The sequence below is a fragment of the Pezoporus occidentalis genome, unplaced genomic scaffold (genome assembly GCF_034315485.1).
Source record: "Pezoporus occidentalis ecotype Australia unplaced genomic scaffold, CSIRO_AGI_Poc_V1 ctg124, whole genome shotgun sequence".
Taxonomy (NCBI): domain Eukaryota; kingdom Metazoa; phylum Chordata; class Aves; order Psittaciformes; family Psittacidae; genus Pezoporus; species Pezoporus occidentalis.
In genome coordinates this window covers 1,502,171-1,529,651 of record NW_026913038.1, presented here as the reverse complement: position 1 = coordinate 1,529,651, position 27,481 = coordinate 1,502,171, and the positions used below count along the sequence as shown (strand labels likewise).

Here is a 27,481-nt window from a genome sequence, read left to right as displayed (position 1 = left end):
CCATATTAAGCCCCATGGACAGTTTGTGTTGGTACAGAGCCACTTCTAGCTCATTGCCATACATTTGTCAAGACCAGCTTTTCACCTAGGTAGCCTAAGCTGTGGTTTAGATGAAGGGAAATTTGCAGTTTAAAAGCATCCTTCCATTTTGGTGAGACTTTTGCTTTGCAGAGACTTAACACCATCATTTCCTACTCAGGTGGGACAAGTTAGTATTTCCTTCTCTGGTCTCAAGCTCGGCAGCATAACACTCTAACATAGCAGTGCTGCTGCACTGTGACAGGCAACCATCTCTCCACAATGATAAAACTGTGTTTGCTGGCATTGCTGACATCTTTAGTTGAGGCTGTGGCAACAGCAGCAGCTGAAGTGATTACGTAGGTCTGTGCAGACCTGACCCATAAAGGAGAGCAGAACCTCTGCTCTGGGCATGGGGACACTGGTGTCTGTACCCTTTGCAAAAGGCCAGATCCAGGAGGTGGTACGTGGCAGCACACACAGAGCCTTTCACTGACAGGTGCCCATGCGGTGTCTGCAATGCGAAGTTCTCTATGCCAGCTGGCCAAACTGGGCTTAATGCAGCTCCCTCCCAAAAAAGCCTCCTGGAACTGGACACAGCCCATGCAAAGTACTCTCTGGCAGCTGCAGCACATCTGAGGAAGCCTCTGATTATTCCAGGACTAGAAAAATGAATCTCATGTTGAAAATGTGGCTAAAATAGAAGCTTTCTTAGTGGAGAAAGGCCAGGGAAGGCTGCAGTGGGTGAGGGCAGTGCAAATGCTGCCTCTTCCAAACAGGGCTGAAAATGGGAGTGTTTTAAAACTGCCAGAAGTCCAGAGATGCTTCTCAGCTGTGGCCCTGCATGTCACTAAAGTCCCTTGGTCCAGGTCTAATCCTGACTTCAGTTTGCTATCATGATGTTATAAAGTCAAAAAAAACACCTCAATGGACGTAGATGTTCCTTCCCAGATGGGAGCTTCAGTTGAGTGTTCCAGGAGGCAGAGGGGGAAGAACTTCCCTGGCTGAATTTCACAGCAATTTTTACCAGCAGAAAAGTCTCAATTTCAAAGAAACATGGTTTTGTGATCAGGAAATGCTCCCCTGGGCCATCTGTCCTTGCTGTCTGGTTTTCATCACTCTTGTGACATTCTTGAGGCTTGGCAGAATCCAGAGCTGCTTTGGAGGCATTGAGCAGGATGGGACCTTGCGTTGAAAAGCTTCCACCTGAACAGCAAATCCTGGCAAAGGAGTGCTGGAGAGATGCTCCCTGGATGGCAGGAGGAGAGGATGCATTGCTTGTCCAAACCACCTGCTCCTCCTCTACATAGATGTGCTGGTGCTCCCCAGGGCGGGCAGGCAGGGAGCTGGCGTGGGGCTGGGCCATACGGGTATCTTGCTCTCTGTGAATTCCCGGTTGCTGCAACCAGCATGGTTATTTTTGGTGTTTCCCACTTTGCCATTCAAGCAGTTGTTATTCTGAGCCATGTGGTGGCGGGGCTGACGTTGCATTGCTCCGTGCCCTTGCTTTCCCAGGCAATAAATGCTGCCCCTCTGTTAGTACCATTCTTTGGGATCCTTCTCATCCACTGTGTGCCTGTGAACCCCTTGGCCTTTCCGGCTGGCCTGGCTGAGCCCTCTGGCAGCAACCAGAAGGGAAGGAAGATGGAGGCGGATGGCTGAGCTCTTCCTGTGTTTTGGCGAGTCCTGTTTTTCCCCAGTTGCATCATTTGAAATGTGCTCATGGCTCTCCCAAACACCCACTGCCAGAAGTGCTGCCCTTGGAATGTGGCCTGAAAGGCTGCAGCTATTTAGGCAAATGAAGAAAAGAACTGAAACCGTTACCCTTCCTCCCATCATTCTTCCTTTTGCTCTATCCCTGTCAACTCACCAGCACTGAGAAACAGCATCAGGAGACACAGGGAAGCAAGCTGGTGTCTCAGAAAAGTCATGTTGGCTGCCAGCAGGATGTCTCCAGGCTCTGCTGGTGATCAGATGGTAGGGGAGCAGCTGAGATGAAGTGCTTCTCTCCTCAGCTTTAGGGAAGAATCTTTATGGGGGCAGAAGACTGGCTTTTGAGGATGAGTCTCCTATAAATAAAACTAAACCTGGTCTAGGGGTCGATAAAACATCTTTGCACCTGTTAAAGCTTCCTCAGGTTTGCACTTGGTCAAGCCAAAACCAGAATATGGACAGCAACTGTTCCCTCCAGGAAATCTGCTGCTGGTTCTGCCTCCTGCATCCCAGCTGTGCAGTACCTACAGGGTGGCCCTTGACCTGGTGCCTCCTATAATCTCCAGCCTGATGTGGACCTTGCTGCCTAATGGATGTGGCTGACATTTAGCAGGAATGCTAGTTGTGTCCGAGCAGTGCCTGGGGAAATGCAGTCTGCACTCAACCATCCAACTGACGTGACCAACCTGCTGCTTTGCAAGCTTGGTCAGCACCTTGCTTCATCAAAGAAATATTCTTGGCTAATGCAGGGTGATGTTTTCCAGAAATGGCACGGACAGGAAAGATGTTTTGCTTGGCATAAAATGGCCTCGGTGCATTCTCTTCAGTGTTTTGAGTGGAAGAAGCCAACTTGGATGAGTTTGGAGCTAAGCTGGGTTTAGCCATGCCACAAAGTCCAAAAGCAGTGAGCAAACAGCGTGAGGATGCTCAGCCTCCCCTCCTGCCAGCCCCACTTGCAGAGACCTCTCCAGCTAAAAGCTATGCTCTGTTTCTCATGACGCAGCAGAATCAGAAATATCCCAGCTGCGGGAGGCATACTTCCAGGATCCCCTTTATGCAAAGATGTTAAGGCAATTTACAGTCTCAAGCCTATTTGGGGCTACCACCTTCAGTGCATTAATTTTACATATGGGCAAAGTGAGTCGTTTTTCCTCTCTCCCTCGACCGCAGCCAGACTTGTTGGCAGATCTGGGATGTGGAGCCCGTGCTGCCCTCCCTCCCCGCTGCAGCTGGTTGCATTTGAAATTTCAAGCGAGAGCTAGAGCCTTCTCTCAGGCTGATCCTGCAGGTTTGTGTGTTTCAGCCCCTTCAAGGATAATACAGAGAACTCAAACACATCTTTATAACCACAACGAAGTTCAGCATTTGCTAAGGATTTGGTTTGTCCAAAAGTATGAATAGTTGAGGGCTGTAATTCATGGGGGACCCCGACAGTGTTCAACCCCCAGCGCCGACAGCTCTGTCCCAGCCTGGTTTGAGCTGAGCACCTCCGCTAACCCACCGCAGCGGCTCTTGGATCGCTGCAGGGCTGGAAGGGGCAGCACCGGCATCCCTCTGCGCCGCTCCCCGCCTGCCCCGGCCTCGCCTCCCTCCAGCTGCAGGGTCGGCTCCGGCACCGGCTCAGGCGGAGCAACAGCGGCCTCCAGTGCCGAGACATCCCTTTCTCCATCTCTCACCCCTCGTCCCGCTGCCCTGGGCTCCGCATCGCCCCGCCCGCTGGCCCGCAGCCCGTGGGTGCCAGCAGCAAAGCTCACCGGGGCCGCTAGGGGAAAAAACTGGGGTTTGCCTGGAAAAACGGAGCCTTTGGTTTTCCGATGCACTGGGTAGCTGTGACCTGCAGGACGAGTCTGCGGTTGGTGGCTCTCGGGGTACAGGGACCGTGTGATGCGCTGGTGTATGGACAAGGCTGGAGGCAGGTCTGCATGGAGGTGTCTTCTTGAACTCCTCCTCCTGGCAAACGTCGTGGAGCAACGGCTTTAATGCCCTCTATTTAACAAACGGTATTGCAAGTCATGAGAATGCTAAATCTCTTATTGCTTGGATGCTGGAAAGGAAATCAAAATTCTTGACGCAAAAGAAGAGCCTCTTTGTTATGCTGGAGCCTGGCTCTCTCCTTGGGTATGTCTTAGCCTTGTCTGTGAGGCTCCACCAGTAATTTTCTCTCAGCTCCTATGGCCATTACCAAAACAAACTGTATTTTCTAGGAAGATATTCCAAATGTCAGGGAAAGGGGGCTGCTGTGTGTGAAAGAAGTCCAAGTGCAAGACATGGCAATGCTCCTGTTTTATTAGAAGTACAGGTGAGGGACAGCTTTGTGCTATCTTCTCTGGAACAGTTGTACCTTTTAGTTTTGAGTGGAGTCGGACCAGGCAGAGGGCTTCTGGCACATTCCCCTGTTCTTTATGCGCACATTGGTGTTTCTTTGCCTGGAAGAAATGTAAAAATATGCTAGAGAATGCCTTCAGGTCCCTGATACACAGAAGACCCTGGCTTGGAGGACAAGGAAAGAAAGAGAGAAAGGACAGAAGAAAGGAAGGAAAATACTGCTTATATTATCATTCAAGTAATATTCACAGTAAGTAAGGCCACATATTCTTGACAGGGAGTTCAGTGTTGCTATGGACATGTATTACTTGGTTCCAAGAAGCTCAAGAGCTGGTGATTTCTGACACCTCCTGGCAGAATAATTCACCTCTGTGCTATAGGACAGCACTAAGACACCTGTAATCTCTGTCTGGATGCAGATGATAAAGGTTGTGGTTTTGTTTTGTAGATTTTTACAGGCAAATGCTTGCCATTGTGTCTTGCTTGGACTTGGGCTTCTCCCAGCCTCCCCTTCCAATTGCCTCCACAGCAAAAGCAAGGAAAATACTAAAAAGGCACCTGCAAAAAAAACCCCACCTGTTATTTTTCACACTGTAGCAGACCTAATTGCCCTGAATTTTTCCATTTTCATGTGGAATCATGATGTTCTCTCTGGAAAGACAAACCCATGTCTCAGGTGCAAAGAGAAATGCTGGTTTGATGATTTTCAAGCTGGTTTGTGTTTTGCATAAAGATTTTGCACGCTGGTCACAGTGAAGTGACCAAAGGCTACAAGTGAGATGCTGGTGCTGCAGGGACCAGCCAGATGCTCTCTCAGTAGTTATCCCCAGACTCCTTGCAGGCCTCCAGCTCTTGTCAGACCGGCTGCACACACAGAACTGCACATGACACTTCATCTGCCTCTTGGCTATCTGACTTTTCCCCATGGACTAAAGCTTTATAGATGAGGATGCTCCATTTATCTCTCCCCTGAGACATTTGGCACCAGGCAGGTTCAAACTCCTGCTGCCTGGCCAACATCACCCTGAGAAGGAGACCAAACAGCCATTGTTCCTAACCCTAAAATTTCTTCACTTGGGAACATTACAGGGGAGCTGCAAAGTTCAGGGCTTTGACCCGCAGGAGCAGCACGTTTCCAGATGCAGCTCCGTAGAGCTTGCTCAAATGGGAGTTTGAAGAAGTACAGGGATGAAGTGCCTATCAATGCAAAGTGAGCGTCAGCACTAGCTTTGCTCCCCTGACTCTTGGCCAGCTCTGGATACATCACTGGCTCAGTCTTTTTCTTTCTATACCCCAAACTTTCCTTCTTGTGACCACCTCTGGCTCTGCAAGGAAGGGATGTAGCATCCGCAGTGCCACTTCACTCCCTGTGAAGCTGGCTTTAAAGCCTTCCTTGCTCTCTTTACCCCACTCTTGGTTCATGGCCAAAGTCCTAATGATGTTGTGTCTGACGAACCTCCCACCCCCATCTGTTGTACAATACAACAGGCAGCTGGTGCTGGGCTGCTGGCTTCCAGCATGGTCATTACCACCCTGCCATGCATGCTGGGTCATTAACCATGGCGCCTTTGTTCAGGAGATCCCACTCAGCATGTCTCTGCCTGACTGCATCTTTTATAAATGCGAACCCAGCATTTGAACAGGCCAGAAGCAGAATACGGGGCAGCAGCTTGGCTTAATGAAGAGGAGACAACCAGACCAACAATTGTTAGCCAAGCTTTTTTTTTCCTGGTGATCTGGACTCTGTTCTTGTTACTGCAGAGCTGCTCCTAAAAGCAGAATTTGGCTCCACAAGCCCACTCATCCAAGGGTAGAAAAACTGGAATTTGAGCTTCTGTTAGAAATGCCTCTGCTGATGGCAGATGGGTGTGTGAGCCTGATCACCCAAAATCCCTGCCTCCACCAGGTGAAGTCAAGGATGAAGCTCCCTTAGCCCCACAGACTGGGGCAGCTGGCTACAGATAAGACTCAATCTTCCCAACAGAGATTTTCGAACCACCTAATATCATTGAGTTGGAAGTAATTCCTTCACTTGTCTGACACAGAGCACTTCCAATGTATAAATATACTCAAAATTAGCTAGGGCCCAAGCCAGATTAAACGAATCAAGTCTTGCCAGAGACATTGCTAGCATTTGGACCTGGCCTTCTGCTAAAACGGTGCAATCTGGCACTAGCACAGATTAAATATAAGGCTCATTCTTAAAAATACCCAAATTGTACCTTTTCATATGCAGAGAAGAACAGAAAGCAGAGCTCAGCTATAAGTTACTGGGGTGAAAACCCATAGTTTTTCCTCAGCCACCACACATTTGAGGTCACTTGGAAAAATGTTTTTCTGCCTGCATGCTTGATCTGGGCAGGCTTTGAGGACTCCACTATTGAGTTCCTGGGCACCCTCCAGCGCAGTCTGAGCAATCCCTGCAGTTTGGCAGCTGCAGGTAAGGGGAGATTTTGGCTGTGCGGTCCCTGCTTACGGGCAGCTTGTGTGGGAGCTATTTCACAGGCAGTGTCCACATGTTTGGAGCTGTGGGTGCAGCATCCATGCAGAAAGCCAGATCCGTGCCAGATTTGCCAGGCTCGCTGCCCATGCTCCACCCAGCTGCGTGCAAACAGCTCACTTTCTAGGAAACCCCAGACATCTGTAGTGGCCCTCGTCTGTGTGGTATTTAGATGTGCAGGAGGTCCGGGTACTCACAGGTTCTGAAAGCACAGCATACACTCGTTGTCATATAGGAGGTTGTCTGTGCCGCAGACGGGGTCAAAGATCTTTGCACAACCTTTTCTTAGGGAATAATCACCACAAGCTGCCTGGAGACACAAAAGGGTAATGCTGGAAATATTAAATATGCTTTCAATTTACCAAAGGACCTTTGCATTCACATAGTTTGTATATCTTAATAACCCATCACAACTTGCCCAGAGCTCTGCTCTGAGCTCTCAGAACCACTGTGACTGCCTGTCACCAGTCCCTTGCTCAGCTGAAGTCCACTGGGCACTGCTGCACACCCTTAGGAGTAACAATATTGAGTAATGCTCCATGGACAGTGCCTGATCATGTTCTTCACAGTTTTTATTTTTATGCCACAACAATGCCTGCCCTCGCACTTGCAAGCCAGAGAGAAAGGGGAGCACTTATCTTCTTGGCAGGTAACAGCGATATTCAGCTCTTTATGAATAGCTTCCCACTGAGTGTGAGGAAATGCAGTGAGAAACCAGTACTATCTCTGGGATTTTGCTGTGGCATAGCAGGTAGAAGGAGGTTCCCAGCCACTGGCATCTCTGGGGTCCCAACCCAGCATCTCACTATACTTCACTGTATTTAGCATCGTGGCTCCCCAGTGTATGGGTTAGTGCTGTCTCAGTAAAGCTGGGCAAATCTTTGTGCTACATGAAAGTAGGAGCCTTCACCTCTGTTCCTTTGCCAGCAGCTCCATCCATCTCAGCGCTTCCTAGGGAAAGAGTGAAGAGAGAAGACAACACCTATCACTCAGGCTGGTTTGAAGGTGGACCTAGTAAAGATGCTTTAGGCTGAAGACCATGTCTTCACTCAAACACCTTTGTCCCAGCAAACAATTTCTTCCCTTGGATCTCCCCAAATTTGCATTAGGGTCCCTCCCAGCTGCATCTGCCTCTTTCCCTTGGCAGAAACACCATGATGGTGCAAAGCCCTGTTGATGCCAGATGCATATTTCTAGTGACTTTCCCTTCCAGCTGCTAGGAAACAAAGGTGGCTTTTATTATCTCTTATGACACGTTCATGGGTAACCGAGAAACTCCTGCTGAAGCTGGATGAGTGCTGGAGTAAATCCAAGGTGATTTTCTGGTGTCAGTGGGTTTGTACTACAGGGAAGCAAAGCAAAATATAAATTGCAGAAGGTCTCCATTAGAAGGAGAAATAGTTGGACCCTGAGGTCTTGTGCCAAAGTTGGTGGGAGCAAGCCAGGACTTTGGGTTGTTCATAGATCCATAAGTCAGCTACATGGGGGATTTAGACTTTATCTATATTAACAACCAATGTGGTCCAATAGCAGTGGGTCTGTACAGTGAAACCATTTGGTGCTGAAGACTGGATAGCCACACTTTTAATATTTCAGGGATTTGACTTTTTACTAGCACTGGTCCACACCCAGGAACTCGCTGCATGCTCAGTTCATGTGAAATGAGTGCAGATTTTGTGCTGAGACAGCTCTGCAATGGCACAGTAAATAGGATGATGGAGGACTTGTTTCAGAAGCACCCTCCTCCTCCAAATGAACCCACTAATGCAGAAATCCCTGGTGAGCAAGACCTGAAGAGCAGCAGCAGCTCATGTTCTTACCCCTCTGCACCATATGGGATTTTGAAAACACAGTTGGCTTAAATGATGACTTTGGTAATGAGAGCTGCATTTTCACTCGCACAGATGCGTTTCCTGTCTTCTTGGCTTTGCTTTTTTAAAACCAGAACAGCACCTATTCACTCCAAAAGAACCATATTGCCCTAGAAACCACAGCTCCAGGCCGAGCCCTAGCCCTGAAGGGAGAGTGTCAGCCTGCTTTTGGGAGGTCTGCTCAGCTTTGAGAGCAGGTGCCAGGCAACCCTTTAAATCCTTTGCTTTAGGTTTTCTCACAGACCACTGGTTTAATCCACATTGGCCATTGCAGCATTCTCTGGTATTCCCTGCCCAGGGACACAGCAAAGTCCCAGCACCAGCTGGCCCATTCCCAGGCTCATGTCTGCATGAAGCAGACATGAGAGCTTTAGCAAGGAAAGGAAATGGCTTTTGAACAAATTGTTGCACTCACCTTGGTAGCAGCAGAGCGCCAGGGAGAAGAGCAGGAAAACACCAGTTGCCTTCATAGTCAAGGTGATGCTTTGCTGGGGACAGCAAAGAGGAAACGGGACACTTAGAGGCATTTAGAGATCCTGTCTCTGGCAGTCTGTGCTGGCACCTTTATACCTTTCCCCACCTCTGGCACCACCTTACATGGCCAGCTGCACCCTGCAGTCTTGTGGTGACAACACTGAAATCACAGGGACAATACCAGGTGGGAAATGGCTCATTGGTGTGCGCAAGGATGAAAGCCTCTCAGAAGCCAATGGAGGGAAGGATCCTTATCGCTTGCAAGGACTGGAGCTGCATCTCAGGTGTGGGAGACAGCCTTGGGTCTGCACTGCAAGCTGGGAAAGAGTGACTCTTTGGAAGAAGGTTGGGGAAATGGGCAGGACGGCAAGGAAAATCCATGTGTTAGCATGAGGAGTGTGGCCTTGATTAACAACCCTGTCACTGCCACTTGCAGAGCTCTGGGTGAAGATGGATTTGGTCCACACATGCCTTTCCTGGTGTGATCCACAGGGAAGAACTGGGGTGTTGCAGCTCCTCTTCTCTCTGTAGACAAATGGGGACAGCAGTAGGAACTGCTACGGGAGAGCAGAGAGCTTGGAGGTGTCAGGCTCACTTGTGGCTGCACGTTCTGTGCCGTTATTTTGGCTGCACATCTGATTGCGGGCAGGCAGCTGAAACCAGCTCCTTGGGTCAGATGATGCTCCCTTCCCCTCTCCCTGCCTGCAGTTTGGAGTAAACCCTGGGGATTTCCTACGTTTACTCCACCAATGGTGCATTGCAGAGAGTGCATCAGTCCCTCGGGTTTAAAGCATTAATTAATGTTTCTGAAGCACTTTGATATCTCGGCCATAAATCACTGGAGAAGTGCAAAGCAAATTATTACTAATGGGGGCTTATGACTCAAAGACAGATTTTTAATTAGCTGAACAGGAAAAAGTCAATGCCAAGAGCAATTCAAGGAGCTGTTTGTGAGACAGAAATCTCAGCTCAATCGGCAGCTCCTCCACCGTCCAAGGGAGACCCCTGCCCAAATGTGGCTCTGGAGAATCCTTTCCTCTGCCATAAACAACCCTTGTGAGTTTGCTTTGGAGGTGATGGAGAGTTTCCCTGCTGTCATCTGGAATTCCTTCTGCTCTCCCTGGGGGGACCTGCAACATGAGGCTGAAAGAACTGCTGTTAATGCTATCTATTATTTTATTAACAAGGAGAGTAAAGCTGTGAATATTTGGGCTGGGTGTGAGTGGATCTCTGTGAGCAAGCAGCAGTACTTTAGTGTGCCTGGGATAAAGATTCTTGTGGTGTAATCACTCTCTGAGGAGCAAGGGTGGGAGGTATGATCATTTTTTATAGCTGAAAGAGGTTCATCTGGATCCAACACTGTCCCCTGTTACTCCTCCAACACACCTGCCAGTGTAAGTAAAGCCAAGTAGGTGCCAATAGGTGCTTTTGTCTCACTTCCCAAAGCTGGAAGGGGACTTAGCAAGAGTGTTGATGGTTATATGCCAGGGAAACTGGGGAAAAGATTTCACTTTTCAATCTGTAACACATGCAAATAGAGCAGTGCTGAAAAGAGTTTCTCTGATTACCCCTGTTTGGGATGTGCCCACTCCTGGTAAAACACGTTTGCACCTTTTTCAGTTTAGAGATCCTTGCTGTAGCCAGGAAATGTGATACTTTGGATTGTCCAGAAACAGAAACATCTTTTCTCAGGTTCTTCAGAAACATCTAGGCACATTTCCAAACTTGAATTTGATGGGTAAATCCTCAGTGTTTACGACAGCTGCTCTGCGTTGTCTCCTGGGGCATTTGAAGTGTGTACAACCCTGCGGTTTTCTCCTGTCCTTCCTCCACAAGTCAGAAGCATCAAAGCAGAGACAGGCTGTTGACCAGCCCTTGCCTCCTGGGCTCTTCTGTCTTTATCCTCTTATTGCTTGGGCTCCTGAAAGATTTGCACTGACTTAATCTTTGTAACCCCTCTCAGAGCTGTAGGAGATGAAGTACTTTACTGCTGAAGAAGGTTGAAGAAATTCCAGATTATGCTTACGATGGACTGAACTTTATTCTGCCACAAACTGAGCCAAACCAACTGAGTCAAGGTCAATTCCCTCTGTCAAAAGAAGCCTCCCATATAGGCTGCTAATGCTGCTGCAGCCCAACAGCAGCCACACTAGGTTTTTAATGCAGTTTTCTCCGATAGCAATTGCTCTTCCTTCCCAAATGCCTCTACTGACATCTGTGTGTTTATGAGATGCCTTCAAAAATGTGGGATTTCAGGGCTCCTCTCTCCTGATTGACATCTATATTGTATCCTTCATGAAAATCAGAGATGCCTTGGGGCTGATTTGACTGGGGAGGAATGAAAAAGAGCTGCGAACTGCTATTGCGCTGGGTGCTCCTGGTAGAAGGAGCAGGGAGATGTCTTCATCAGTGTGGGCTTTCTCAGGATGTGTCACCTTGTCAGAGCAGCGTGTTCCTCTGAACACATCAGCTGGAGGAGTAGAGAAAAATGAGTCAGGCGGCTCTGCCAGCCGTGCGGTGGGACTCGCCGAGCGCAACACTTGCCATGGAGAAATGGAGAAGACAAGCAGGCCCCAAAGCTGGTGCTGCTATGGGATGGCTTCCCCTTGGTTGCCTTGTTGGGTGATGGCCATCACACACGGTGTGGGATGGAAGACCTCTGCTATTGCTGGTGGTGTCTTTTGGCTTCTGCAAGGCACTTGTAGGGGAAATCGACACACGGGAATGCAGGGAAGGGGTGGTGGGTAAGGCGGCAGGTCTGCGTCTAAGTGGATCAGCAGGAAGAGGTGATTTTCCTTCAGGATGAGTGTTTGAGTACTGTCAAATTACATTTTATCTTCAATAGGAAAATATTGCAAAGGAATAAAAAATTGCATTGCAGGGAAATGAAAAAGTTTGATTTTTATGAAGGATTATAGAATTTAGGAACCTACTTATTTTCCTGCTATGGCCCATCTATGACAGGCTGGAGGAGCACTTGTTGTACCGAGGCTGGAATTTGCTTTTTCTGAAGACTTTATGTAGAGAGAAAAACCACCAGTGCCCAGGGGAAATTGCAACAGAATCACCAGTCAAAAGCATTCAAAGATCACAAACCAGACCCAGATGAACATGAATCACAGCTTAGAAACCGCAAACGGTTCTTAAGCCTCTTCAAAATTATGGCATTTACCAACAGGCTCATTTGGGCTGGTTCACATTCTCCAGCCTTCTTCTGAACCCAACAGAGAGAAAATGGACTAAAGTAAAAGTGGAGCTCCTCTTGCAGCCCCAGCTACTGGGAATTGGGGTGGTAGTGGAGATGTTGTGACACTTGACTGGTGGTGCTAGGGCTGGGAGTACAAATGAGATGTGACCCCTAAGCCTTATCCCAACAGGGTTCCATGCTCTGCCACCAAGGAGTGACTATGCAGCCAAAACCCACACTATGTCCTTGTGCTGGTGGCATCCCTTGGTGGAGGTTGTAGGGATCTTTCTTGGATACAGGAAAGGAAGGCACTTTTGGGGACCTGTAGGAGGATCTTGTGCTCAGGATGGTTAACAAGTCAGGTAGAGTTTGCTGCTGCCCTGTGATGAGTGGGATGAGTGAAGTTTGCAGAAAGGCTGATGCAAATGTGAAGCCCAGGGTGTCACAAAAGATAGCTCCTAAGATGCTCAAAGCTCTCTCAGGTCCAAAAAGCTACTTGTGTTGGATTTAAAGGCTAAAAATTCCCAAAGCTCTGTTACTTGCTGGGTTAGCCGGGCCTGAATCTTGCAGGGGTACCCAGGACTTTGCTTATGGTACCTGAGATGGTTTTGAAAGCATTCAGCACAGAAAGTGCAGAAGAGCAAGCCCTGTGCAGTGGTGTGCCCATAGAGAGGAGGAGGTCATCAACACATGCAGGAGCCCATGGGGAGGTGTCTGCAAGCTGGCTGGAGGAAAGGGAATGGTGCAGCTGAATCCATTCAGGCACCATCCATTCAAGACTTGTTGCATCAGCAAGGTGATAGCTGGCCAGGGTGCAGTGATCAGCTGCTCTTGTACCCAGGAGACACTGATCAAACACTGATTTTCCTGCAGAAAACCAAACCAAACCCAACCATAATTTGGTCTGTACTGATTTTTGTCATTGATTCTTTCCCATTAATGCTGGGAAAGCTATTTTATTGCTCTGGATACATGGAAGATATTGAACTCTCTGACAGTTTGGGAAAAGGGATCTTGGGAGTAGCTGCTGTGAAAATATCACTTCTTTTCTGCAGCTGTAGAGGTGTCTTTAGAGCCCAGAACAGTATATACTGTTTTCTGTCCTGGAAACATTGCCCCTGGGGCCTCTGGTTTCTGGGGAGGCGGCTGAAGATAGCCACAGGGGAAAATTAATGAATTATCAAATTAGCATTTCTACTTTTACTAAAGCTTCTGTTTTTAACCTTCAGCAAGGGCAGCGTGTCCATGACAGTGACCTTTGGAAATTTGCTGTCATCAGCAGCTTTGTCTGAGAATGGGTATTGCTGACAGCAGTGTCTGAAGACAAAGGCATCACATAAATCATAGCTTGTTGGGTTGTTCAGAAGGGACTGTGCCTGAATGGCCATCGAATGCTTCCTGAAGAGGATGAACATACCAAGGACAGGTGATGTGTCTGTGGGGATTACTGGCTGAAATTGCCTAGGTGTGATTGCACAGCTCCCTGGTGTGGGGGCAAGTTCCTGGACCCTGGCATCCTAGCCCCTGGCCCATTTGCCTGTGCTCTTCCACCACTGCCCTGATACCAAACCCCATGGACCCAGCCTGCAGAAACCTTTCCCTCATCTGCTGTCGCTTACTGGGTAGTGGCACGCAGCTGGTGGGGGTACGTCTGGACTGTGGTGTTCTCTGGTCACAGTGGGGGCCTCCGGGCTCTGTCCCGTGCAGATGGGACAACTGCTGCTGCTGTCCACCCGGGAGTGATCCCAGGTCAGGAACAGTGCAGTGGGTGCTGGCTCCTGTGAAGACATTCTTCCCTTATTGCTTGTACCCATCTCCTTGGCTCCCATGTGAGATCTCCATGGAGGCAGTGGCAGCACATGGGGTTGGTTGCCCAGGAGCTGAAATACGGAGCTCTCCTCTTCTTGCCTTCGCTGGCAGCACTGGAGGAAAAGTATCGTTTTACCCACTCCTACAGAAAATGCCAAAAGCAAAGAATTCTTCATAAAATGCTTCTTTATTAAATCCTTTCTGCCTCCCACCTCTGTATCCCACTGACTGCCCCTGGGGCTGTCAGAGATCCAGGGCAGAGTGATTAAGTGCTGTGGCCGATAACTGTGCAAACAGAGTTTTCAGTTTCCTCCAGCAAGGCACCCCCCCTGTTCTCTGAACTAGAAGTAGCACTCCCTGCCCACGCCCTCTGCCACACAGCAATATACAAATGGGAAGCATATAGAATCATAGAATAGGATCATAGAATATATGGTATGTACCTTCCTTTCAGTGTCACAGACTCCTGGAAAACGACCTGGTCTAATCTGACCTTCTGCATAGTTCAAACCACCTCTGTCCCTGCTCCCAAGGATCACATGTCCCTTGTCCAAGGCTGGACATTGCTCTGAAGTGTGTGGGGGGTAACTTAACAGGGAGCTCTGGTATTAAGCATTCTTAATAAGGATCCTGGGTCTCTATTGCCCTGTCCTGTTTGGATAAAAGAGCCCGTCTGCCTCCAGTTATTGTTGCCTTTAGGTCACCTCTCCAAGACTCTGGAAAACACTATTGTACTTCTGATTTCAATGAAATATGTGGCTCAAAGAGGATGAAACTCTTAGGTCCATCTCACTGTACCATTTCAATTAGGGGAAAAGAGACTTTTCCAGCAGAGAGCTCTCAGCTTGCTTAGCTCCATGGGAAAAAACTGGCTGTTAAAAAAAATAGAAAGGTGTGGAAAGGAAGGGAAAAGTAATGCAAACTATGAAAAAAGTCTTTCATTTCTGACAACACTTCTCCCTGTTAGCTATGGAGAGGTTTTAAAATGAGAAGTGCACTCCTTCACAGACTGAGAGAAATGAGATTTTGAGAGGAAAAGGAAAAAAGTAGCGGACATGGGCTAGAGCTTTTGGTGATGTTTCTGTTGCTGGACTTTGATCTTGAATGTGCCAAAAAGAGGAGGGAAAAGCTCAGATGTGAAAACACTGAGCATGCTTCCAGACATGGTTCTGCTGCCACAGGGAACCATGAGACCCACGTTAGTTCAGAAGTTCATTTCTACATTTGAACTTTATTCTTGGTGAACTCTTACCCTGACAGCATCTAATGCTGGGTGCTTTAGCCACAACAAACGTGTCCTTATTGTTGTGTTAATCGTTTGTATCTGCTCTGGGGTGTGGAAAGGGCAATACTCCCTGACCCCGCCTGTGCGTCAGCATGACACACACCTGCCTGAGTAAAATCTCCCCAAAGCTGATAAATGATGGTTAAACACTGCTGATAAACTTTGGCTAACTGCTATTGACCATTGGGTTGGGCTAAGATTAGATAAGGCCCAATTAGCTCTTGCTTCTTTTCCTAATGATGGGCTCAAGCTGAAAGAGGAGGCTGAAAGTTTAAAGCTAAACTAGGGACACTGTGATGTTTTGGACCATAGTTGATGGCTGATGTTTATTGTCCCTACAAAACAGGCCTTCGTTTCAGGTTCCAAGAACTGTTCCCAGAACACAGATATGGGATACTGGGGAAAGATGCTGGGGTGTAAGAGTATTGGCACCTGTAGCTGTGCTGTGAAAGGTGATGCTGAAGGCACTGCTAGCAGCTCTGTGTGCTTTCAGCTGTGGTCAATGGCCCTGATTAAAGAAGGGTTTTGTCTTTGATTTTAGGGAGCCTTTGAACATAGTGGCTAAACATTTCCTTTCGATCAAGGGTTTCCTTTTGATTTCTGCATGTAGTCAGCTCACTACGTCCCTCTGTGAGCTTTGCAATTGAAGTGCTTCCCTAATAAATATGACATTATTTTTGATGCCTTGCATGTTTTCAGCCTGGTTGTGGAAGTGAGGTGCTTTGCAGTGAACACACTGTCTGTAGCCCATCAGGGATATGAGGAGCAGCAGTGCTTTTGCTGTGGTAATGGAGATGAAATAATCCACTGCTGAACCTCCTTTCCCCAAGCAGCTTTTAACTTGGTTTTTTTCCTTCTACATGGGGAAGTGGCTGCCAAAGCCTGTGGCTGCTGCCTGCAGTATGCTTTTCCTTCTTATCCTTATTCATCCATGCCAAGATCCTCTTTTCTTCATTCCTTCCCATTTTCTGAGCTTCTGGAAGCCCCTGGCTCATAGTTTCAAACCCCACTTGACAAGAAACTTGTTAAAAACCAGCTGAGGTTCCCACATTATGCTGTGGTTTCTGTAGGAAATATTCAGAGATGTTGCATCCTGAAGTTTTCTCTCTGTGTTTTTTTGGAAGAAGAAATCCATCCTGCTTTCAAGCTCAATGCAGCCCCGCAGTGCCTGGACTTGCACAGCCTTCCTCCAGTACTGAAGTGCTTGCCAGGAGCAGACAGTGACAGGCTGGAGGCAGGCGATGATGCTGATTATGTTGTCCTGCATCTGTTGGTTTAGCTGAGACATCCCTGAGCTTTGTTCTTGTTCCTCTGCTCAGGCTGAGCTGCAGAGCTGCCTGATGGTCTGAGGTCAGGCTTTCCCTAAGCATCCTCCTGCATTACCTGGAGGGTGATCAGACACTGCTGGCAGAAGGCTGGGCAGCTGTGGTTACAGATACCCTGCAGGCCACAGGAGGGAGGGTGCACCAGGTGCCAGTGCCCCTGAGCCCAAATATATGTGCTGCCAAGCTCTTGCCCACTTGGGACCTCAGGTCCAGAGACCTATCCCTGTAAATCTCCATCTTAGTGCAGACATGGATCACATGCAGCCTTCACAAGACCCTTTTACTCCACGAGCTACAGTTCCACCTGCTGGGACGATCACTTTTGTGTCATTTCTTTGTGCCCTGCCGACATTTGTGTTCTTTCACAGGATCTGGCATTGTGGTGGTTAGGAGCAGCCTTTCTCACTGACTCCAGGCTCTGCTGTTTCCAGGATCCTATAAATTCAGCTTTCAGCCATACAGAGCCCTGGGATTTTTATGGATGAGGAACAAAGATGCATAAATGATAATTAAAGCCTCTAAAGAAACACTCAATGTCGGCCAGAAGCATAAGTCATAAATAATTATCATGATGCCCAGCTTTGCTTTTATGATGCTGTATTATTATAAATTAGAATTAACATTATGAAACTTAGAAAGTCAGCAATGGAATGGAGAGGCAAAAAACTTGGAGGAAGTCTCTGGATCCATTCTGAGGATGGGGTGCTGGACTGGACTACCCTGTGCTTTCAGGGATACTGCTTTTATCTCTGCAGTTATATTAATATTTAAAACAGGGATTAAACCATTGATGACACCTAAGAGCTTTATGGATGGACTTTACTGGGATTATAGGTCTTGCTCTGGCTGAAGTCCCAGGATCGCCCAAGCTCTCCTTTTGCTTTAGCCCATTTTCTCTCTGTTGGGTTCAGAAGAAGGCTGGAGAATGTGAACCAGCCCAAACGAGCCTGTTGGTAAATGCCATAATTTTGAAGAGGCTTAAGAACCGTTTGTGGTTTCTTAGCTGTGATTCATGATCATCTGGGTCTGGTTTGTGATCTTTGAATGCTTTTGACTGGTGATTCTGTTGCAATTTCCCCTGGGCACTGGTGGAGCATGCTGCTTCTTGTCTCTCTGGACTTCAAAACTTTCAAGGCCTTGACAAAAGTAAATCCTAGCCCTCTTCTGAGGACTCGGGCAGCTTTTTGCTGTGCAGATCCCACCCTGGCTGGAGAGGAATTGCAGGCACAAAGCACAGTGTGTCCCGCTGGCTACCGTCCCATCCATTTTCTATTTTGTTTGGCAGCTGCTGCTCACAGCATGCTCCTCTCCATGCAATGCAGCAAGACCCACCAAGGTGGGACCCCGCAGCTCCCAGCTGCTGCTGCTCCGTTTGTTGGCCAGGGATGTGCTCTGCCTCTCCATGCATAGGAGCCCCTTGTGAAACCATCCAGTTTTGTCCAGTATATTACGCACAGGTGGCACAGCAGGGAGTCTTGTGTGACATGGCTTAGTGTGTGGTGTCCCTGCCTGTGGCAAGGGGGTGGAACTAGATCATCTTAATGTCCTTTCCAACCCTAACTATTCTATGATTCTGTGGTGCAGCACTGGACCTGGGTGCCTTCAACTCCCACCAAACTATGTGTAACCCCTTGACTGGCCCTGGAGGAAATATTCAAGCAGAGATCACTGATTCACGCTTGGGGATGATGTATGGTTGGTAAATTTATGGGAACCATGGCTAAAAGGAGCCCCTGGCAGAGTGGGGATGGCTTGTCACTTGAAGGACATCTACTTAGGCACATTTCCACTCCTTACAGAAGAAGTTTAGCCAAAAGATTTGATGCTCCCCCTCCCAGTCCTGAAGAAGAACAGCTGCTAGATGCTGTTAATGTTAAAAGCCTTCAATTAGGAAGAACACTGAGGGACAACACAGGAAGCCAGAAAGCTGCTCTGTAGCTAAAATAACTTCAGCAAGATGCTGTGATAACAGGCTGAGACCAGAGGATAAATTGCCAGAGTGACACTCCCTGCCTGCCTGCAAGGATGGACCCTGTGTGGGAAAGGATCTGGCAGAGGAGTGGGAACATCCCAGAGTGTTGGGACTGGTCCTCTTTTCAGAGCCTCTCTGCACACTGGGGTTAGTCTGTCATGAGCAAATCCAAGATGAAGCAAACTAAAGGGAACTTCTGCTTCCCATCAAAATGCTCTGCTCTTTCCCACACATGTTCTGAGACAGGGTTGGGGTTTTTTAATACAAACATAGCAAAGGAGCTGCTTTAGGATGGTTTTTATTCAGCCCCTATAACTGGTGTTCAGAAGAAGCTGAGCTCTCCCATGTGCAAAGAGCAGGGCTGAGATATGAACAGGCTGGAAGGGAATTGGCTCCATCTGGGCCAAATTCTGACTGGGGAGGAGGAGGAGGAGGCTTGCAGAAAGACAACTAATTTTTCTCCTTGGAAATTAGAAGCTTCTGGCATCACCTGCTGCTTATCTTGCTGCAGTGACATGCAGGTTTTTTCTAGGCCTAAAGAGCACTACCCTGACTTCAATATGGGCTTAATTGCTACTAATCCTGTGCCACTTAGCACTTAGGCTGAAGGAGGGAGATTGAAAAGAAAAAGACTGGGAAACAAGTTCAGCTGACCCAGGGCTGGTCACTGCTCCTGATGTTATAAATATGTGCTTTCCTACGCCACGAAAAGAGGTTGGCTGGTTTGGGCAGGCAGCAGTGAGATTGTGCTGGGAAATGCCTTGGGTACCATACTGGGAGGAAGCACGTCCTGCTCTAATTGGGCTTTGAGAGATCTGCAGGCTGAATGTGAGTTCTTAAATTAAGTTGAATTCCATGTAATGATGAGACTTGGGGTAGCAGGGAATTAAGTATGCTCGCTGGGGTTGTCCTGCTTTTGGAGGGCTTTACTTGAAAGCTGCTGTGTGATCTTTGATAGTATTTTTAGTTTCAAAAACATATGTTTGGGGGGTGTGGGCAGCGAAGTGATTTTTGAGTACATGGTTTCTCTCCAGGGTGGACTTCACTCAGATGGGCCACAGGAACAATCTCTCCCATCAGAGCTGTGTGTGTATCTGCTTTTGCTCATGGGAAGACAGGTTTTTGGTGCGTGCCAGGCTTATGAGGCTGGTGCCTGCACTGGTTTTTGTGCTTGCCAGTAACTCCCACAGCAAGAGAGCCAGAGTGTGCTCTTTAGAAACAGGTCACTTTACTCCTTTTTGTGTCAGTTGTATTTCTGTTAGAAAACGATTTTGGGAAGGGGGTCTGTGGGTAGTGGGCTCCATTCACTCCTTGCATTCACTCCTTGCAGGCTGACTATGAGAAATATAGAATTCAGGGTTTTATTCCTTCTTGAGCACATCCAGAGTGTGGCTGCAGTCTCTGGTTGAACGTTAGGTGGCTGGGTAACAGCAGAATGTTCTGGATGCTGTCTTCCTGGTTTCTGGAATGAGACCCGCATGTTAATTAAATCCTTGAGCATCCTTCGTATGGAGTCAGGGCAGTGCAGTGCTGCTGTGTTATATGCAAACCGACCACGGGTCTATAATGTTATGGCTGGGTTTTTTTTCAGAAGGTCTTTGGGTTTTAGTTTTTGCCCTGTGCATGTTTCTGTGAGCTGATGATCAGAGCCAGGCTGCGGAAGAGGCAGAGCTGGCTCTGTTTGGGGGAGTGCTGCCAAATAAGCGCATGGAAAGCTCTCGTAGCAAAGATCATGTAAGCCTAAATCGGAGAGCTGGGGTGAGTCAGAGGCTTAATTTAATTAGTTCTAAAATTAGAGTATCAGTGAGGGGAAGGCAGGGCAGGAGGAAGGAAGATTTGGGGGTATGCTTTGTAAGTGAGAATTGAGTAGTACAGGTTGGTGCTGTTTATACAGACCAGTACAAGCATCCCAAGGCCTTTAATATATCTAATAAGCATGTTTTATAGACAAATTAGTGTGCACAGTATGCCTCAGTATTGCTATTCATTATATAACATAGGGTAGTCAATTGATTTCTGGTTTTGCTTTCACATGAGAACAATGCTCTCTTACATTTTGTCTTTTCTCTCTTTAGTTTCTACAGGAAAGAATATTGCCTTTTAACATGTACATATTATCTAGTACATGGCACAATGGCACTAGGCTTGTAGTGACTGCTGCAGGATAAATAATCAGTAATAATGGTAGTAATAATGGTAGAATATGCCAACACTCTTATTTCTGGAGATTTTTCCTTTAGCTTGAACTTCATTTTGTAAGTCGGTTTAGGTATGTGTCCTGGTGAATCCTTTGGCCTCTCTTTCACTTCCCAGAGAAGACAAAGGTCAATGAACTGTTGGTCAAGGAATGAAGTTGCAACCTAAGTATCTTGGTGGCCACTTACTAGAATAACAAATTTGGGCTTGGGAATTGGATTTCCTGGGGAAGAGAATTCTATCTTCCAGCCACTTTTAACTAAAAAAAAGAGCAAGTTAAAGGCTCATAAGTTTGGGGGCATGATTAACAACACACCAATCCATTCTTTTAGTGAATGTCAAGGGCTTTCCCAGTCACTTAGGGCCTAATAGTCCTGTTGAACTTGGTGGCTTTGCTCCATGTGTTCAAGGCCAGGTTGGACGGGGCTTTGAGAAACCTGGTCTAGTGGAAGGTGCCCATGGCAAGGGGATGAGCTTTAAGGTCCTTTCAACCCAAACCGCTCTGTGATTCTGTTTCGGACCATGCTGCAAATGGTGCCAGAAGGAGTTTGTAAGGCTTTTGTGAGGAGATTGCTTCACTATGGGGTCAGCCTAAACCCCACAGCCTTTATCATTGAAGAGCAGTCTTGGCATGTGCTGGAAAATCTCATGCTACACTGATGGCCACACAGTGGGTCGTCCAGCAGCTCAGTGTCTGCCCCACACAACCACATGGAAAGGGCGAATGGCACAACAAGCATCCAAGAATATTATACAGAATTACTGCTGCTTTTGGGGTCTGACTAGCACATGAGAGGTAATTGAGCTGGGAAGGTGCATGAGGCCCTATCAGGAGGGATGGGAAGGGGACTGGGTGTCAGTAGATGGCACTGTCTGCTGTGAGCCAGCCCCAGGCTTTCCCTGCACCTTGGGGTGCTCCTGGGGGAGCCATACCTCTGCCCTCCCCTCCCCAGGGCCCATTTCCAACCATATTATAGGTAAAGATGTGACTCCTCCTGCATATGTTGTAAGTCTGGCATTTTAAAGTGCTACTTTGACTTGAGGTCTATCCTTAGAAAGGAATTTAAGGCACATTTTGTACTGTTTTAAATGGGTGCTCAGACTGAATCTTGATGCTAAGAAAAGCATTCCCTTGGGATGGTACTGTATCTGTAACAGAAGTAAGGCTTCTACCCCCGCTGCCTCTAATAACTGCAGTTAGAGAATTGCATTTCGTCTGCCTGAAATTCTCCTGCTGCTTCAGAGAGAGATGCTGGACTGATTTCAGCTCTTTCCAGTACTGATCTGACGTTGCAGAGCTTTATTTAAAGGCTGTCCCTCTCCATTCAAAGGGGTTTGGGATCCCTGCATCTTCATAGGATTTAGTGAGCAATTTGGGACCTCAGGGTGAGTGGTAATGAATAATTGTCAGCAGTTAGCTCTGAGCCACAGCCATTGGAAACGGTGAGAAAAATGAAGCGGCGCTTCCTTGTAAACCCTGCAATTGTGGGTTCTCCCCGCCACCGGAGAGGCGGAGGAGGAGGAGCAGGAGTCCCACTCTGCGTCGTGGTGTTGCAAAAGCAGGCAGACTTTCACTTGCATGCTCCAAGGAACCCTGGGGATAGAAATGGATGCTGAAGTGAAAGGGAGCTGGGAGCAACCTCCCAACCCTGCCCGGTCTGTCTCAGGCAGCTGTGGAAGAGCCGGAGCACTCCTGCAGCTCAGGAGGCCCCTTCTCCCGAGTAGTGGAATCTGTGAGGTTATGATAAATGCAACTCTTGCTGATGGTGGGGCTTGGTGCTGGTGTGCAACCCTTCCTTGTGCATGTGGGCACCCTGTTTTCTCTCTTCACAGCCCGCTGTCTCTCAGGGCTGGTGGGGACCAAGGCGTTTCCTTTTCTTCTACTGAGTGTATGTGCATGGCAGCTCTGCCTGCCTGTGTGGTGATGGAGGAGTGCAGCTCAGGTCTTCATCAAAGTACGAGTAATTTTGGGTGACAAAATATTTTTTTGGCTGGTTACACCTTAGAGGTACATGATGGACGTGGTGAACACGGGTGCTACGCTGCTTGCTTGGCAGCGTTTGAGTGAGTCTTGACTGATGTGAAGGTTAGCTGAGGGGGAGCATCTCTCCTGGTGACATGTCCCACACCTTGAGTGAGGTGCCACCACCCTGGTGTGACACATGCTGACTTCCTGCAGTCTCCCAGTCAAAGGCCAGCATCCCTTCCCAGCTCCCTGCCCTCACTAATGCCTCAGAGGGTTGCGATGTTCCCTAAACCAAGCTGTGCTTGAGCTGGAGGAGATGTGTGATTTCACGTGCAGAATGAGCCGGAATATTCTGTCCCAGTTTATAGCAAAAGCTAAGCACTGCCAGTAGCTTATTTTGTGTTTCAGTTGTCTCTCTAGCTCCAGTCACATCAAAGTTTATTGCCACGCTCTGGTATCATCCTCACCAGCCTCTGCTTTTTATTGCAAGATGTAGGACTTTTTACAGGCCTGTTAAAAGCATTTATTGTGTATGTGCCTATAGCTCTTCAGCTGGTCCTGGTTGCTGTGTGTCAGTGGCCTGCTCTGTCTTAAGTTGTCTTGGATCATTTTTCTTGCAGGTCATTGATGAACATGAAGTACTCAAGTAGCCGAGTCCTGTCTGGCAGAGAGGAAAAGGTGCTTGGTGACAGCTCTGCTTAGGTGGCTGTGGCTCTTTCTGCTGCATTTCCACTGTCTGGGGTGTACTGCTTGTGTTCTTCTGACGGCCTCAGCCTGGGGCTGGGAGTCAAGTGCAGTCAGCTGGGAGTCAGCTAGGATGGCCTTGGGAGAGGCACTTAACTCTCTCCTTCTCACTGATGGGGAAATGGATAAAAATAAAGATGCTCACCTCCCTCTGAGGGTGGTGAGAGGATTAATTGGTTAATGTTTATGAAGTGCTTTGAAGTTGAAATAGGGCAGATGAGTGCTAAACCTGGATTGCAAAAGCTGGATGTGTCATGTGGAGGTAAAGGCTGTGCTGAGTAGGCATTGTGAGTCTTAAGCCCTCTGTCCTTCAGATGTCGGGTGCCTCACGACTTGACCTGTGTTCAGAGGCAGTCAAATACAGGGATTAGAGAGAACGGCAATTGCAACACCAAGACCTTTCCCTCCCCATTAAGTCCTGAGCCAGCCTGCACCCCTGCTTGGGGGGACAGGCCATCATGCTGCAGCCCAAATGGCAAGGTGCTGGCCAGTTCTTGTTATAGAAGTGGCAGCATCGCATCCTCCTCATCCTTTGGGCAGAGCTGTGTGGGCAAGAAGAGCCGGCACGTTTTGTGATGAGTGGAATCTGGTTCCGGGTTCAGCGTAGGGGAAACCGGAGTTAGAGCGGGGTTGAGCAAGGCGGGCTCCGTCCTGGGGAGGAGCGTGAGAACCTGCGCACCCAAAGCAAGAATGTGTTTGGAGACCTGGGTATAAGCCACGGCGGGTGGGGGCGGTGGGACCGGAGCTGTGTTTAGCCTGGGTGTGTGTCCACCCACTGGTGTGGTTGCTCAACAGGCTGAAGGAGGAGGAGGCACTGTTTGCCTGGCAGCTCATGGTGCTGGCTGAGCCTGGTGGGGAGCCCCAGCCACAACGGGATGTCCTGTTTCCTGCCATGGGGTGGACAATGCTTTTGGTTTATGGCAGAGGACTCCTGGGGTCTGTGTGCTGGCCCTTAAGGCAAGCCCTCCATGTGCCATGCATTGTCCGTGTGCTGCAGGGCATTCACAGTGGCAGAGGGGGCCAAATTCTATTTTCTCACTTGCTGAAGTAGTGGACAGGGCAAGACTTCATCCTGTGGGATGAGGAGTAGTGACAGAAGCCAGCAGCAGAGCTTCCTGTCACACCCTGTCAGTGCTGTCCTGAATGAGACCACACTTGAAACTTCCCTTCTGGAAGGGCAAAGCATGTGGAGGTGGGTCACATTTACCTGCTACCTCTTGTGGACCCTGTTGTCTGCCTCCAATAGCACAAAGTTGCTGGTGGTCTGCTGGATGTAGGACCCTGCCAGTCTGCCCTTCTTGTCCCATTTCTCCACTGTTTGTGGTCTAGCAAGCCGACAAACTTCACAGTCCTGTTTTTGTCCCTCTTGTGATGCAGGGAAAACTGGAGATGGTGCTGGCCTCTGGGTAAGGAAGGATGAGGTAGCAAATGTGGAGGCCAGCTGGGGCAGTGAGCTGTGTAAGCCTGGCTTCAAACCAGCAGCAGGATCTGCTCAGGGCTGTGCCTGGCTGCTGGATGTGTTGTTCACTTGTGTGCATCCACAGTAGTTTCAGCAACAGTGGAAGTGTTTGCTTTGTACTCTACTGTTTTTAGTACATGGGACCTGCTGTCGTGGTTTAAGCTGAACCCAGGACACCCCCTTCTGTGTACCTCCTGGGATTGGCTTTCTCAGGACTGTGCCAAGCAGGTGGTACTGGGATGGGTGAACTTGTGGACCTCCAATGGGCATTTGGGACAAAGCAAAGAAGCCCTGTGGTAACCCAGAGCTGAGCTGCAGCCCTGCAGTGACTGTTGGTATCTGGGCAGCCAGACCCTTCTGGACCAGGCTGGGCTTTGGCAAGCAGATCAAGGGATCCAAGTGGGAGAAGATGAGTAGTTTCCCAGGGAGGAGCAGCCTGTCGGGGAAGGCTGGGGTGGCAAGGTGGAGTCTGGAGCAAGGTGCAGGTATCTTTCACTTTCATTGGCTTCTCCTGCAAATGTGGGACTGTGAGCCAAGAGGCAGTGCAGCGGACAGCACCTTGGTCCTTGCAGGGAGCCTGCTGTGGTCCCCATCCACACTTGCAAAGCAGATGGGACCGCTATGCCTGCACCCACTGCTCCCCACAGGCTGTCTATGCGGCTTGGAGGTTACCTGTGGCTTCTATGCACTTCTTTCCCCTGGGAAGGATCAAACTGCTGCTGCAGCCTGTGATCCAAATGCCTCCAAGTGGGGAAGAGCTTGGGGACCTGTCTTACAAGGGTCAAACAGATGTAAATAGCTTTTTTACAAAGATTTCTGTTCCACTTCCCCCATTCCAAATGCTGTAGCAGCCCCGGAGGAGGTTTCTTTCTGCTTTGGTTACTGTACCCTGCTGAGGACTCAGCCCACACACCCAGTTTTGGGCTCTCCAAGGTTTGTTCAAGAAAGCAGCCAAATGTTTGCATTATGAGGGTATCCATAAAACATATGGGTTTTCCAAGGAACAGCTGAAAGCAGGGGGGAAATATGAGGAACTCTTCATCTGGGTTTGACTCATGCTTGTTGCTTAGATGGGTTTATTATTCATCATGTACCCATTACTGCCTCGGGCCTGCTTAGCTCCATGCTCAGAAGTTTATTTTCTTCTTAAACCACATCACTGCAGTGCTGCTGAGCACTTGTTTGCTGTTGCCATAAGTGCCTTCACTCCAAAGCTCTGGGATGAGGCAGGAGGCAACTAACTTCTTCCTCCTTTTCTGTACAAAAGGGTTTTGTTCTTGGACAGCCCTACCCCACCCAGCTGGAGGAACCCTTCCTGTTAGCAGGAAAACTGTAGTGCCAAGTTAAATGGCATGCAAATATGGTGGTCTCATTTGTGGGTCTTCGTAACTGCTGCTGCAACCAAAGGGTAAGAGGGGGAGGCTAAAGCTTTGCCTTCAAGTCCCCTTGTCCTGAGCACCAGTTGGATGGAGAATGATTAAAGGAGCAAAGCTAATCCTGTCTGAAGCTGGGGATTTCCCATGGAATGACAGCTCTGCTTTCCAGTGCTGTTGTGTTCCATGAATAAGTGTGCCCACCTCTGTGGGCACGGCATGATCCCTCTGCAACCCTGAGAGCCACCTTCTCTGGAGGTCTGTATTGCCAGTGATAGCAATGCTGTCCAACGACGAGCTGCTCTGAAAGCGGCAGTGCCATAGGGTAGTCCCACTATGCCTGCTTATACAAAATCACCAGAACCAGTTCTTGGGCTTTATTTTTGGTCTCAGCAGTTCCTGTAGAAGGAAAATCCAGCGGTCATATGCTAGGCCTGGGAAAGGTGGACCTCCAGTGATTATGTTTTTTAGGAATGGTGGGCAAGGGGGAAAAGGAGTTAAGGCCTCCTGGGAAGCAGTGATCTCTGTTGTGCACCTGATCGATTAGAATTACAATTTTTGGGCTGGGAATTTCTATTACTGAAAGCTTCTTGTTACAGAAATCATGTCCAGTGAAAAGGGATGAAACTGTCTCTGTTGTAGCAGGGTGAAGTAGCTGTGGAATGTAAGCTGTACCTCACCTCCCAAGCCTCACTGCAGTTATTATGGACCTGAGCTGATGAGTGTGGGGAGATGATGGGGGATAGTGGACTGAACCCCTGCCTCGGCTCCAGGGAAGACAAATGTCTTACCTTAACCACTGACTTGTTTGGCAGCCAGTGGCAAATAACTCCATTCCCTACAGCCCAGCTGATAAAAAACAGACTCCCAGGTTGGCTTCTTCGGGCTATTGGAAAAATGATTCAGTTGTTTTAAAGACCCTGGGAGATGATGGGCAGTTATATAAATGGCAGGTCTTTGTATGCCCTAATGGAAGGGCAGCACCTGTGGCTCTGGGTGTAATTAGCTGGAAAGCTGATCAGATAGCACCTCCCCATTAGCGTTATCACGGGAGGGATAGCTTAAGTGCAAAGGTAAGTCCTGCAACAGAAGTCAAGGGAGTAAGGCATTGGTGAAAGCAGGCTTTGCGGAGTGTGAGATTCTGGGCTGCCACAGAGCAGTCTGCTGACAAAGAACAGGTTGTTTATTTTCTCACTACTTAAAATCCTTGTATCTCTGCTTGCTGAGTGTGCCCTGTTGTCTGCAACACAAATGACCCAGTTTG

At 48.5% G+C, this 27,481-nt stretch overlaps 2 protein-coding genes across 3 annotated transcripts in view; one reads left to right on the top strand and one right to left on the bottom strand.

Moving 5' to 3' along the window:
* Positions 1-27,481, top strand: part of LOC134158004 (serine protease inhibitor Kazal-type 5-like) — a 110,349-nt gene that overhangs the window by 47,328 nt on the left and 35,540 nt on the right. Inside the window, exon 2 of one of the 2 annotated variants that reach the window (XM_062607555.1) lies at positions 13,322-13,514. In XM_062607555.1, the coding sequence (XP_062463539.1) occupies positions 13,469-13,514 (46 nt within the window). In that variant the 5' untranslated portion in view covers positions 13,322-13,468. The remainder of the gene's footprint in view (positions 1-13,321; positions 13,515-27,481) is intronic. The other variant, XM_062607556.1, reaches the window with a different exon arrangement.
* On the bottom strand, positions 4,000-9,080 carry SPINK1 (serine peptidase inhibitor Kazal type 1). Its single transcript, XM_062607549.1, has 4 exons — positions 8,843-9,080; positions 7,467-7,507; positions 6,754-6,866; positions 4,000-4,157 (listed from the first exon to the last, which is right to left on the bottom strand). Exons 1-4 carry the CDS (start codon positions 8,952-8,954, stop codon positions 4,076-4,078), a joined length of 348 nt encoding a protein of 115 aa, XP_062463533.1. The 5' UTR covers positions 8,955-9,080; the 3' UTR covers positions 4,000-4,075.